At 40.6% G+C, this 13,150-nt stretch overlaps 1 protein-coding gene across 5 annotated transcripts in view; it reads left to right on the top strand.

Annotated features, from left to right (window-relative positions):
- The first annotated feature begins 1,498 nt into the window (after nucleotides 1–1,498).
- LOC123588836 (transport and Golgi organization protein 1 homolog) overlaps nucleotides 1,499–13,150 on the top strand; it is a 102,527-nt gene continuing 90,875 nt past the window's right edge. For 4 of the 5 annotated variants that reach the window (XR_006708033.1, XM_045460141.1, XM_045460140.1 and 1 more), the window contains exons 1-8: nucleotides 1,499–1,641; nucleotides 4,811–4,942; nucleotides 8,562–8,583; nucleotides 9,526–9,614; nucleotides 9,855–9,932; nucleotides 10,916–10,988; nucleotides 11,153–11,291; nucleotides 13,008–13,109. Coding sequence is in view for 4 of the 5 variants with exons in the window: in XM_045460141.1 (XP_045316097.1) it covers nucleotides 1,579–1,641; nucleotides 4,811–4,942; nucleotides 8,562–8,583; nucleotides 9,526–9,614; nucleotides 9,855–9,932; nucleotides 10,916–10,988; nucleotides 11,153–11,291; nucleotides 13,008–13,109 (698 nt within the window). In the remaining variant the exon portion in view is untranslated. The remainder of the gene's footprint in view (nucleotides 1,642–4,810; nucleotides 4,943–8,561; nucleotides 8,584–9,525; nucleotides 9,615–9,854; nucleotides 9,933–10,915; nucleotides 10,989–11,152; nucleotides 11,292–13,007; nucleotides 13,110–13,150) is intronic. The other variant, XM_045460143.1, reaches the window with a different exon arrangement.

Genomic DNA, 13,150 nt, shown 5'->3' with positions numbered 1-13,150 from the left:
ATACCTTGTAAACTGACACTACTTCAGCTACTGCTTTACTACCCCAACAAGAGGAAGAAAGGTCTTTCTTCTTCCCTGATGACAGCCCAGCCAATGAGAGACTGTCACAACTTAAGCAATGAAAAGCCACTCTACTTGGATCTCCTAGTTTACTCCAATGACTTTTAATATACCATAGCCCTCCTGACTTCTCCCTTTGTCTATAAAAGTGTTCCTCTCCTTTGTTCTCCAGACTTGCTATAGCTTATTTGTCCCGAGTGGCGGTTCTCTGCGATTGCTGAATAAGCCAATTTTTTTTTTAACTGGTAACATAACTGGCAGTTTTATTTTTAAGATTAAACTATTCCTATGAGCTTCTTCTATAGTTTGATTATTAACCCTTTCTTGGATATGGTCTGCAAATATATTCTTGCATTCTGTAGGTTGCTTTTTTATTTTGTTGATGGTTTCCTTCCCTTCCCTTTCCTGTGCTTTTTAGTTCCATGTGGTCCCAATTGTTCATTTTTGCTTTTGTTGCTTATGCTTTTGGTGCCAAATTTCCTCTTTCATTTTTTCTAGAAGTGCGATGGTTTCAGTATTACATTTAAGTCTTTAAGCCATTTTAAGTAGATTTTTGTGTATCGTGCAAGGGAAGGGTTCACTTTCATTCTTTTGCACATGGATATACAGGTTTCCCAACAGTATCTATTGAAGAGATAGATTGTCTCATATCCACCCATCTCTGGGGGTCACCTCTGGGGAGTCCCCTCTGTGGCAGCTCATTTCTGAGGTTCATAGACACCCACACTCACAGGGAAATAAACAGACACCACAAGCACAGAATCACACCAGCCTCACCTGGGAACTCAGGTATGAGGCTTACGGACAGACCCACACACAGACCCACACTGCAGACATGGCCAACGACACCCTGAGGAAAACACACACACACACACACACACACGCACACACGCACACACGCACACACACAGATACAATCAGGAAGACCCAAAGGGGCAGCAAATTCACATGCGTAACTAGTATACACACATACAAAACCCAGATATACATAGACACTCCCATATGGACACACATGTCCCCGAAAACGTACATAATGGGCAGGGGCTTTTGAAAAATGCGGTCACGCGGGGTGTCCATTGTGATCTATCAGGGGCTCAGGCCTCTGATTGGTGGAGAGAGGATATACAGCATCCGGATTGCTATGACAACGCTCAAACAGGTGAAGACCTGGACGGAGAGGGATGTTTCTCTGCTCCATCTTTTCCTGACAGTTTACTTAACCGGCTACTTGTGTCCTTCTCACCCAGTGATTTACTGATCTGTTGACCTACTAACCTTTCTAACGCTCTTCCCTCCCCTCTTGTACTTGATCATTCCTGGTACTGTCCCTGACTCCCTTCTACGCCTGACACACCGCCCTCCCCAATCCCACCCCTATTTAAATCCCACCCCAACCTCAGTTACCACTCCCCCCCCCTTTCCCACCCCCTCCCTTCCCCTCCCACCCCCACCTCCTCTCCACCTCCATCTGCACCTCCTCTCTGGCACCCCAGCTCCCCCTGAAAGGACTAGGCCATAATGGTTCAGAAGCTGTTTTTCTGTATCCTCATACTTGGGTATCCCGGTTACCCAAACACGAACGTGAGTACACATCCTACATCAGTGGTTTCTTCCTTATTTATTTATTTATTTATCCAGACTGTGGTTAAAAAACAGCTTTTCCATAGAATCCTTGATGAGACCTCGGTTCTTTCTGAAAACCGAGGACCTCAGGGCCAAGGTTTCTCGACCAGCCTGTTCTGGCCACAACTGTCCACATCAAGCTGTGGATCCTGTCTGGGCCGCTTGGTACAAAAAGAGTAGCATTGACAGGATGGAAACCTGAGCTTCATAGTGTCAAGAAAGAAGGACCTGTGAAGATACTAAAAGCCACTGAGATCTTTGTCTTAAATTTTTTTTTTCAACGTTTATTTATTTTTGGGACAGAGAGAGACAGAGCATGAACAGGGGAGGGGCAGAGAGAGAGAGGGAGACACAGAATCGGAAACAGGCTCCAGGCTCCGAGCCATCAGCCCAGAGCCTGATGCGGGGCTCGAACTCACGGACCGCGAGATCGTGACCTGGCTGAAGTCGGACGCTTGACCGACTGCGCCACCCAGGCGCCCTGAGATCTTTGTCTTAAATAAGGGGCCTGTATGATGTTTGAATTATACCTCATTAAAACTGTTTCTAAAAATGTCAGAAACATTTAATAGGCACTATTTAATAGTATTAATAGTATTTCATAGTATTCGACTGGCTCCTGGAAGTCCTGTCAAGATCCTGCTCCAAGCTTTGTAAGCTTACAGTCCATCTTATATGTAGTTTGTTTTCCTATCAGCGCATTGTTCATATTTGTGAAGTTTGGTAGCCCTGGGAACAGTGGTATCTGAAGCATTGGTGTTGGTACTAGAGAGTTAAAAAGTGAAATGTCCTTTGTGTTCTGTGCTTTCTGGTTTGTTCGCTTTTAGGATCTTGTGAATCAGCCCTCTCCCTCTGGTCTTGGGGGCTGCTGCCAAGAATTGTGTGTCCAAACAGGTTGATTAGAAGCTCAACATCAATGAAGTGGCCTCACCCTGCTTGGACATTTATAATAGGAAAATCACTATGAGTGATGTGATCAGGAAGTGAATGAATTCTTGTCCTTTCTTTAGCCAAATATGTGCAGAGGGTCGATTTACTCAAACCCAAAAAGGTCTCGAATGTCCTTACGATTGTCCAACTATAAAGAAATACCTGGTTCCCAGTGTGAATGTTTCATTCTATCATTAAAAAGAAAAACCTGTACTCCCAGGAGCCTGAGACAGAGAGACAGGGAACACCCACAGAGAGACGTAGGTTTCTTTAGATTAGCATGCACCAGATTCTTAGAGAGGGATCTACAAAGTCCCAAGTCAGGAACAACCTAAATTGAGGCAGAATCCTCCTACATGAATACCTCCAGTCAAAACAGAATCTATTCTATTTCTTTTGAGTCTATGAAGGAGGAAATTTCTTGGTTCTGTTTATTGGAAATTCCCCCCTCTACCTAGAATGCATCTCACAGATCAGTTCAGCTCTCTCTCCCTCCCTCATCTCTGAATTCGCCCATAAACTAACTTGTCTTGCATTTCCCACCTCCACCTAGTCATGGCCATCGTCTGTGAGAACCTGGCGTTATTGACCCCATTGGATCTAATCTAGTTAAGATTAACTACTGATATCAGCTTCCATATAGCTGCCAGAGGTACCAAGAGTGCCCCGGACTTAGAATGTTTACCATTGGTGTCAAGATGGCCTCTGTCTTTGGTGCATTTGATCCCCATGATCAATCATTGAGCGGACACTCCTGCTTTCTTTTAGACAGTGGCCACTCAAAGACAGTGTACATTTCCCACCAGCACACATTTTAGTGACCTCAGTTCTGAGAGCTGAAGATACAAATGGTACACAGTTTGGAGGCTGCTTTCTAGAGAGATTTATTGGCACAAAATTAAAGTTTGGTATGTGAATTAGTATGAATTGCATTATATTGAGTATATTTCTCCTAAAATACTGGTAAGCCTAGATTTAGTAAAATGATATGTGTTCTGTTGTTTTGGTGACCATATTCAGGACTTTTGTATTCTTTTAGAAAGTAGTTTTCATAGTAGCTATTGATTGATTTAGGTTCAACACTATGAAATAGGAACTTGACTTTATTGTATTGGCTATTTGGAGATGTGTGTTCAAATAACTTAAAATCTCATAGATTTCATCAAAATAGACAAGATCACCTGATTATGCAAATCTTTATTTACTTCAGAAATCTGACAACCTGAGCTGTGATTCAGATTCAAAGTAAACCTTGAAAGTAAAATCTCATGAGGCACCTGGATAGCTCAGTCAGTTAAGCATCTAACTGTTGATTCTGGCTCAGGTCATGATCTCATAGTTTGTGAGTTTGAGCCCAGCATCAGGCTGTGTGCTAACACCGTGGAGACTGCTTTGGATTCTCTGCCTCCCTCTCTCTCTGTTCCTCCCCCACTCTTTTTCTCTTTCAAAAATAAACATTAGAAAAAAGAAAACCTCCATGTTTTTAGAAACTAAACAGTAATGTAGAATTTATCTTTGCTGGAATAATCCCATATTATTATAATAACAGCTTCCCATCTCTCTCAGTCATATCCATATCTGTAAACATCTGGCTCTATAACAATTTCATTTGAACTTCTAGCACATTTTCATTGTTACTTCCTCCCATCCTTCTACAAACTTTGGTGTATTTTTGGAAATGTTCCAAAGTATTTTATCCAGGTACTTCATGAATGTACAACAGAAGTCATTTACTTCTTGTCTACTAAAAGTTTGCATTTATTTTTTTTATTTTGTTTTTTTTTTCAATTTTAAGTTGGCTGATAAATTCTTAAGTTCTGCTATTTAAAAATTGTTCCAGTGTGTTTGTCAGCACTATAGAATTTCTAAGATGGCCTATTAGATTTTCCCAACAGCTGCAGTGTGGTATAACTTACGTATAACAACAAGACCTTTGTAAAGATTACAGTTTGTTGATATGTGATATAGATAAGAAGCAATGAAGCCATCGCCATAGTACGTAAACACAGTCATCACTCCCACAAGTTTGCCCCTGCTCCTTTGTAAGCCTTGTGCCCGCCCTGTCCTTCATGAGGAGGCATTTGAGAGATGTGCTTATAACCTCCTGGAAGCTGGTTGAAGGTTTATAAAGATGATTCTTTGTAACAGATATTATAAATGTCTTTGATATTCCTCATTGTCTCAAATATTATTTCAGCTTGTCCATATTTTGGCTGGCCATTTCCCTTTTGGCTCTCGTGTATTTGGGATTCTGTGGAAGCTTACCATTATTACTGCCACCCTTCCAATTTGTGCATGTCTGGTTTACCTCTGGAGAGTTGTCCTTGCTGTGAGTATACTAAAGTACCTTATAGATAGGCTTGTAATCATAAGTAAGCAGCATTTTTTTTTTTTTTTGGTAAGCACAAATTTTTAACTAGACCTTTTGTATGCATTCAGTACTTCAAATTTCCCTTTAAGCACTGCGTTCATTGCAGCCACAAATTGTAATAATTCCAATGTTCATTATCATGTAGATGGAAATATTTTTAAAATTCTGTGAATTGTCTTCTTTAACCCACTTCTTTTACAATATCTCTATTCTGTCTCTATTCTCTATCTTCTATTAGAATATCTCTAATATTTTTTTGTAGTTTTCCACCTGTCTTTCTGTTACTGATGTCTAGCTTGCATTTGTGTTCTGAGAACATATTGTCTATGGTTTTGTTGACTTTAAGTTAAGATGTATTTTCTGACCCTGAATATGGTCCATGTCAGTGAATGTTCTATGTGAGTTTGAGAAGAATGTGTATTTGTCTATTGTTGAAGTGTTCTACAGATGGTCATGCCATCCAGGTGATTGATGATGCAGTTCAGTCCAACTGTGTTCTTAAATTTGAATGTCTGTGTGCTCAACCTGTCAATGACTGATAGAGGGTATTGAATTCTTTCAGCCATAATAACGTGTATGTCTGTTTCTCCTAGCAGTTGTGTCAGTTTTTGCCTCATGTATTTTGACACTCTGTTGTTAATGCATGCACATTAAGGATTATGTTTCCCTGGAGAATTAAGCCTTTATTATTGACCTCAGTATGTCCGATAATTTTCCTTACTTTGTAGAATGTTTTGAAAGATAATTTCAGTTACCACAGAATTCTCGGTGATGGGTTCTTTTCTTTTAACACTATAAACATTTCATTCTTCTTGATTGCATGGTTTCTGAATTCTGAGTATTTTTTTTTTCCTGGTTCCTCTTGGGTACGGTGTTATTTCTCCCTTCTCCCTGTAACTCCAGCCCTCAACACTTCCCCTTAGCTTCTTCCAAATTGTTTGTTTTCAGTTTTCTGTTGATTGAATAGTATATGTCTAGGGGTAGTTTTTTGTTGTAGTTGTTGTGGTGGGGTTTTTTTTTTGGGGGGGTATTTATCCTGCTTGGAATTCTTTTAGTTTCCTGGATCTGTGGTTTGCGACTATCATTAATTTTGGAAAATTCTCATGGTCGTGTTCACTTCAAATGTGTCTTCTTTTCACTTCTTCACCAGGTATTCCCATTCTGTGTATGTTACACCTTTTGTAATTGTCCCACTGGTCTTGGATGTTCTGTGTTGTATTTTTAATTATTTTCTTTGTGTTTCTGCTTCAGATGTTTCTACTCGATATTTCCTTCTGCTTGTTGAGTCTTTCCTCAGCTATGTTGTGTGTGTTAATATATCCACAAAGGCATTTCTTATTTCTGTTATGGTGTTTCTGATTTCTAGAACCAAAATCTCTTGGATCCTAGAGTTATCATCTCTGTGCTCACACTCACCACCTCTTCTTGCGTACTGACCACTTTTCCCATTAGAGTTATTCTCCTATTAATCAGAGCAGTTTTAAATTCCCAGCCTGATTATCCCAACATCTCTGCCTTAGGAAATATGAGTCTAATGCTTGCATTCTGTGTTCAAAATATGTGGCTTTTCCTTTTAGGGTACCTGGTAAGTGTTTTTGAGAGCTGGGAGTCACATCCTTGTTTAAAGAAACTGAGGCGAATAGGCCTTGAGTGTGAAGTTTTGTCTTTACCTGGCTAGCTTTTAGGCTGAGTTTACTCCCCTGTGAGACAGGAAGGAGGAAGAGCACTGTAGTTGAGTATTTCCCTTCATCTGCATTGCTTGTGTTTAGGAAAACCCCCATTAGGTTTTGGAGAAATAGTTTCTCTTGAGGGCAGGCCTTCTAAGGAAGAACAGAATACCATGAGTTTATGTCTAAATGGCTGTTTTTCCTCTTTTCCTGCCAATTTAGAAATCTTTCCCCTCATAAGGAAAATATAAATATTATGTATTTGTAAGTCCATCTCTCTTTCCATTTCCCCTGCTTAGGAAAGGAAACATGTGATGTTAAAGGACTATCCATGGTTTTCTATTTGCCCTCCATAGATACACTTTCCTATAACAACATTATTATGACTTGCTTTTTGATAACACATTGATATTCCAATATCCTGGCAAAATGTTGGGGCTAGCTTCAGCCCCATTTAAAACGTTTGAGTAGGGATATGCATTCTAGGAGTCAGGAAAATGTGTCTTTACCTTTTGTTAAAGTAGAGTCTGGCCTAGATTTTACTGAGCTATAATTCACCAGGGGATGACTCGGGTCTGGGTGTTATTGGATCCCCAAGACCAGGTTCTTGAGTCTCAGTGTCCTAGGAATGAACACTGAACTCAAGGGAAACAAAGCAGGTAGAGTTTATTAGAGATAGCTCGTATACGATGGAGCCAACAAGAAAGAGCCATATCGCTCCCTAAAGGGGTAGTGTGCCAGGCTTATAGAGGCACTTTTCCAAAGAGTGAGGGGCTGGGAGTGGGGAAGCATCCTTTAGTCCCACAGTCATTGTCTTGTGGTTGTTACTTTTCAGTGGACACAAGACCATCACAGGATGGTTTTCCATGGTTGACATTCTTTTAGGGCTCCTAGAAAACAGAAATACTTGTGCAGTCAGGCTTTAAATTATTACTTCTAATTTTGCCCAGACAACCATTACTCCCTAATACCTGTGATCTCTCTTTTGTTCACGTTTCCAGAAGGAGGTATGGAAGCTTTTAACCCTTGCCTCAGACCACTGCCTCTACACGAGTGAAGTTCCTTTTGTTTTTCTTATACCTTCTTACGGGGAACACTTTTTCCTTTTTTTTTTTTTTTTTTTTGAAATGTTAGCCATCTTTTCCTTTGTTGCCTGTGCTTTTTCTCTAGTCATGTTCCACTCTCTTTCTCATTTGATGACTTTTTTTTTTGGAAGACCCTCTGTTTTTAGTGATCTAGGAAAATCATAGCACCTGACATGTGGTAATTGTTTATTGATTCAGAGAGCAGCCAACTCTGTACGATTTCAGAAAGCTTTCTAGAGAATGAAAGAGGCATATCTTACTACAAAGGTTTTCCTTTTCTTTCCTCTTCCCTTCCTTCCTCCTTCGCTTCCCTTCCCTCCCCTCCATCTCTCTCTCCCCCCCCCGCCCCCCCCCCCCCCGTCCCCCGTGGGTCTCTTTCTTTATTTCTCTCTCCCTTTCTCTCTCTCTCTCTTTCTTTCTTTTGGACTTTCAAATGATCCTAGGTTCTGGGTTTCAGTGTGGATGTTGGGTTCGACTACAAGAGAAAAAAATCAGACAAATATTTTATTTATATATTTTTAAAACTGTCTGCATTATGCACTGACAAAATTGAATACGTTGATGTTTATGGAATAAAATGTAAATCTATCTTTTAGTGAAAATAAGCCATGAATCTTTATGCTTTTATCAGAAATGGTTTATAAAGAATCATGAACTAAATATGAAATTCTAATTTTTGCTTATATTTAATATTATGAATTCATTATGCTGAACAAAATGATCATTGTAATTTCATTGCTTTACATTTAATATTTTATCAGAAAGAATATGTTTTTACTAATAATATGTTTGACCTCAAACTTATTTTGTTTCTTCCTCTCTCAGATAGAGCCTCAAGTATATCAAGGTAAGATTTAAGGTTTTAGTATTTTTTGTAAGTTTTTTTCAGTACTGGTGTTTGATGTGGGTTTTAATTTTTTAACTAGGGATAAATATGGTGACTTGTGATGTCTAATTGACTTGTTAACTCTTAAAAATCTTTCTCTTCCCTGTTTGGAGGCTAAGTGACAATGTGGAGGGATTTGGCATCTCTTAAGAGACCAGGGGAGGAAAACATCATAGGAGGAAGGAGAACAGGATGAGTGTAATTTTGCATAGAAATGGTTAGGAAACAAGTGATGATGTGAGTCTGAGGTTTGGAGTGAGTACTTTGCCATGACATGGCTCTTGGTGAAATGTGAAGATGAGAAAACTCTCTTTGAGTCTATCAAGTGGCCTAAGCTTAGAGAAGAAGCCAGATATTGCCAGGCATGGTGTGTGTCACAAGAGAGGTTTAAACCATGGTTTTGAGTCTGAGGTGGAGGGAGCCATTCATGCCAGGGGAGAATGAGAAGTGAACGTGATGCAAATGGGGGTAATGTATTCTGCATGGGCCCTATAGACTGTGGTGATTCTGTGACACTGTGTGTTGAGAGCCAGGGTGGCTGCCTGACACTTAGTAAGCCCTCAAAGGCTGGTGCTCATCACTGTGAGTGCAGCAGTGGTCGCGGTGAGAAGAGCGAACTCAGGGCATGAGAGCTCTCACACTAGGCCAATAGAAGAGAAGTTTGCACTTTGTGCTTGTTAGAGGAGTCAGTGTTCTAGAGCTCACACGTATAGTGATCTCAGTGAAATAAGGTTCCTTGGGTTTAAAATGCTACTAAAACTTGCTTTCTTCAGGCACAATAAGAAAGCAAAAAAGTTGGTTACACCCACATGTCAGATAATGTGTCTCTGCTGCTAATACAGTGGGATTATTCGATGTCACCAGCTTGGTAACAACCTTAGAAATTGTTTTATCTCTTTTTAGTTAATTTACAGCAAATAACTGAAAAGATCAACACAGTGAAGAAAGAAAACAGAGAGCTGGCTGAAGCAATATCCATTTGGGAACAGAAGGTAGCATTGCCCTTTCAAATATTTTTTTTTTTGTGATTTTATTTCAGTTATTTCACCTCTGGTAGTTCATCCTATTGACCTATTTCATGTGTTGTAGAAACACTCCCAATTCAAGACAAGCTTCACAAATGTAAAGAACTACCTCTTTATTTGTGAAAGGAATCACACATTAGAGATAGGTTTATCTACCATGATGCTATTTTTGAATTCTGATTCCTTTTTCATATGTTTTATATATAGATCAATGAATCAAAGATACGCCTTCAAGAAGCTGAGAGAAGAAGTAACATTCACTCCGCTGAAGCTCTTAAATTGAAAGTAAGAATCCCATGGGGTGCCCGGGTGGCTCAGTCAGTTGAGAATCTGACTTTGGCTCAGGTCATGATCTCACAGTTCGTGAGTTTGAGCCCTATGTCGGACTCTGTGCTGACAGCTCGGAGCCTTGAGCCTGCTTCTCTCTCTCTCTGTGTGTCTCCCTCTCTCTGCCCCTTCCCTGCTCATGTTCTGTCTCTCAAAGATGAATAAACGTTAAAAAATAAAAATAAAAAAAAAGAAAGTAAGAATCCCTTCTTTGCCTGGATTGCATTCTAAAAACACAAGTAAAATAATGAATTATTATTACTCATTCAACATGTTTTGTTGAAGGAGCACATCAAAAAAAGTTGAGCACTTTACTTAAAATTTAAATGACACCCTGCAAAGTGCACTTGCTACCTTGCAATCAGAGAGAGAGAGGAATGTCAAGAATCCGGAAGTAATGAGTTGGCTGCTGAGTTTTACTGTAACTTGGCTTTGGAGGCTTTTTGTTCATTGGGTGAGGTGAGCACAGCATATTCTTTTGCTGTTTACCACAGTAGAGAGTGGGCCTCTGGGAGCCAAACCTCCATCCTCACAAGGACCTGGAATTTCACTTAGGACCACCCTGAGGAGTTTTGCTATTTCAAGGACTAGCAAGTGTCTTTTATTTTCACAGCTGGGTAATTACCACCTCATTCAGCCCTGCCCTCCCAACATATGGAGAAAATCCCCCAAGACAGTTGAGAGATGAAGGGCAATAGCCAAATCGTATACTGCCCTCCTCCCTTAATGCTGAACAATGTTCAGTGTGAATAGTCCCCTAAGAAAGCCATTTGTGAGCTCTTTGACTTGAACTATATTCCATGTTCTTTGCCTTCTCATTGTTATATTTATGCTTTGGGATCTTTCTTTGTTGCCATGCATAGTCCTGCTGTGTTAGGTACACTCACATTGTTATGCGGTCAGTATTTCTTGAATGTCTTTTTTTCATATCTGTCTTAAAGTCACAAGATGCAAACGGTCAATTTGAGGATCCAGAACTGAGAGCCGTGATGTCCAATAACTGTGAACTGGAAGGTATGTTGTCTGTTGGGGAGAAATGCCCATATGGTGGCAATGAGTTTGCTTTGGGAAGGGAAGGAATAGCTTCCTGCCTTCGTGGTACTTGCCCTTTTCCTGTCACCCCAAAACCAAGTCTCATGTCCTGTGCGCACACAAAAATAAAATTCATTTCTTGACAGAAAGTAAAAAGGCCCTGGAGGACAAGTGTAATGCATTGAGGTCTGCAAAAGCAGCCAAGGAAGCCAAAGTCAGACAGTTGAAGGAGAAAGCAGGCATCCTTGAAGAATTCTACGAAGAAAGAAAAGTGGCTATAGAAAAGTAAGATGTTCATGTGATAAGAGTCCCAAGTACTGTTGTATGAAGGCGTGTGGTGGCCAGTATAGGTAAATGTATTTCTTTTAGAATTGGATCCAGAGTATTTTTGCCAAATGCATTCAGTAGAATTGTGCCTGCCCTTCCTACCTTGCTTTCTGTAACCTGCATTTTCCTTTCTGTCCTTAGTGCTTGCCACACGTTGTTGTGTCATGTACATAGGGTGGACGAGGGAAGGCATTAATCACATTGATACCTGGATTCCCTCTGGATCCATTTACATTGTCCTATAGGTTTCAGTCCCATCACATTGTCCTATCAGCTGGGAATTAGGTCATCTTTGTTCAGCACCAGACTTGGGTCAAAAATATCTATGGGAAAAATGGAATTATCTTGCTGTAGAAACAATGGACAGTGGTTTGGGATGCCATCAGTACTGGATCCCTTCATCCAGTCTGCAAGTGAGATTTGCATGAAGTGTGTCTCAAATTTGTGTTACAAATTTGGTGCACCACTCACATGTTTCCTCTTTTGTCCAGTATTTTCTTTTGTTCTCAGGAGGAGATCAGGGACCTTAAAGTCCCTCATTCACATTGAAAAGTAAACTCTTCCTTCTCTTCCCTGAGACTCAGCTTTGTGTTAGTCCTTCCCACACGTGGGGTGGGGGCTTCTCTGTCTCACTTACATCTTGTTTTTGTTACTTTGTAAGCTCTGACCACCTCTCTGTCTTTACCCCCTTACAAAAGAGCCACTACATTATAGCCACAGACCAGAAAGCATTTGCTGAAGGACTGCCTGAGAGGCCAGAAGGAAATGCATGTGCCTTTCTCTGTCTAGTGCTTTTGCTCAGTTTCTAAGAGTCTTTCAGTTTTGCATGTGATTCTTGAGTATACCCAGTGCCAAGTTGAAACCCTTTAAAGCAACACCATGAACTAAGTAGTCTGAGGGCAACACAGCAAGCCAGACTTTTGAAGCATTGCCTTTTGCTGCCTTCACTATGAATAAACTCCGTCTTGTTAAAGACTGGATTGACTCCATGAAGTTGATAGTTTTCCATCTGAAATCTATTTCCTGGAGATAACAGCCTGACTGTGGGACAGTTCACATCATGTTATATTTCAGTAGATATTGCCACTCTAAGATTGGCCTTTTCCTCCACCAGGATCTTTGAAGGAAGAGGCAGGGGTTACACTCCTGTAACTCCTGTGTGGGAGTGATTTGCAATGCTGGTGAAACCATGTCCTGGAAGGCTATCTTTCATACTGAGTGTCTGTGTCCGGGTACAACTTTTGGACTGAGACTCAGTGCATTGCCCCATGGAGGTATAAGGCAATGATGATCCCCTGCTTCATCCTAATGGGTATAGCTGGTCAGGCATAGTTTTTCACGTTGAACTGAAATGAGCCTTCACCATCTCGAACAAAAGACCAACTCTAGGAAGGCACAAAGTGCAATGTTATTTGATGACTTTATGATGAAGGAGTAGAAGCAGAGACCTCGAAAGACCGCTCTGATTGCAGGTGACTTGGCAGCAGACAGAGGTTGATTTTTCTTTAACCTTAAGTGGGGTCTTCATTTCTCTGATTGTGTTGTCAGTCTGTGCATCTATGGGAGGACAGTGTAGGGATATTTGAATCTAGGCCTTCAAGAGAGCTGGGAAGTTAAAAGGCAGAATTTCTGGACCTTGGCTCCTGGACTGTGTATATATCTTTCTCATCCTAGAAAGCTGGATACGATGAACTGTGAACTAGCTGCAGTGAAGAATCAGATGGCAACTGCAGAAGAAAATCTGAAAATAGCTACAGAGGAAATACACAAGTACAAGTGAGTTCAGATACTAATTAGCAGAGGCTCATGAAACCCCT

This window comes from Leopardus geoffroyi, chromosome E3 (assembly GCF_018350155.1).
Source record: "Leopardus geoffroyi isolate Oge1 chromosome E3, O.geoffroyi_Oge1_pat1.0, whole genome shotgun sequence".
NCBI classification, from domain to species: domain Eukaryota; kingdom Metazoa; phylum Chordata; class Mammalia; order Carnivora; family Felidae; genus Leopardus; species Leopardus geoffroyi.
Note: the sequence above shows the minus strand (reverse complement) of the source record. Positions and strands in the feature narration are given on the sequence as shown.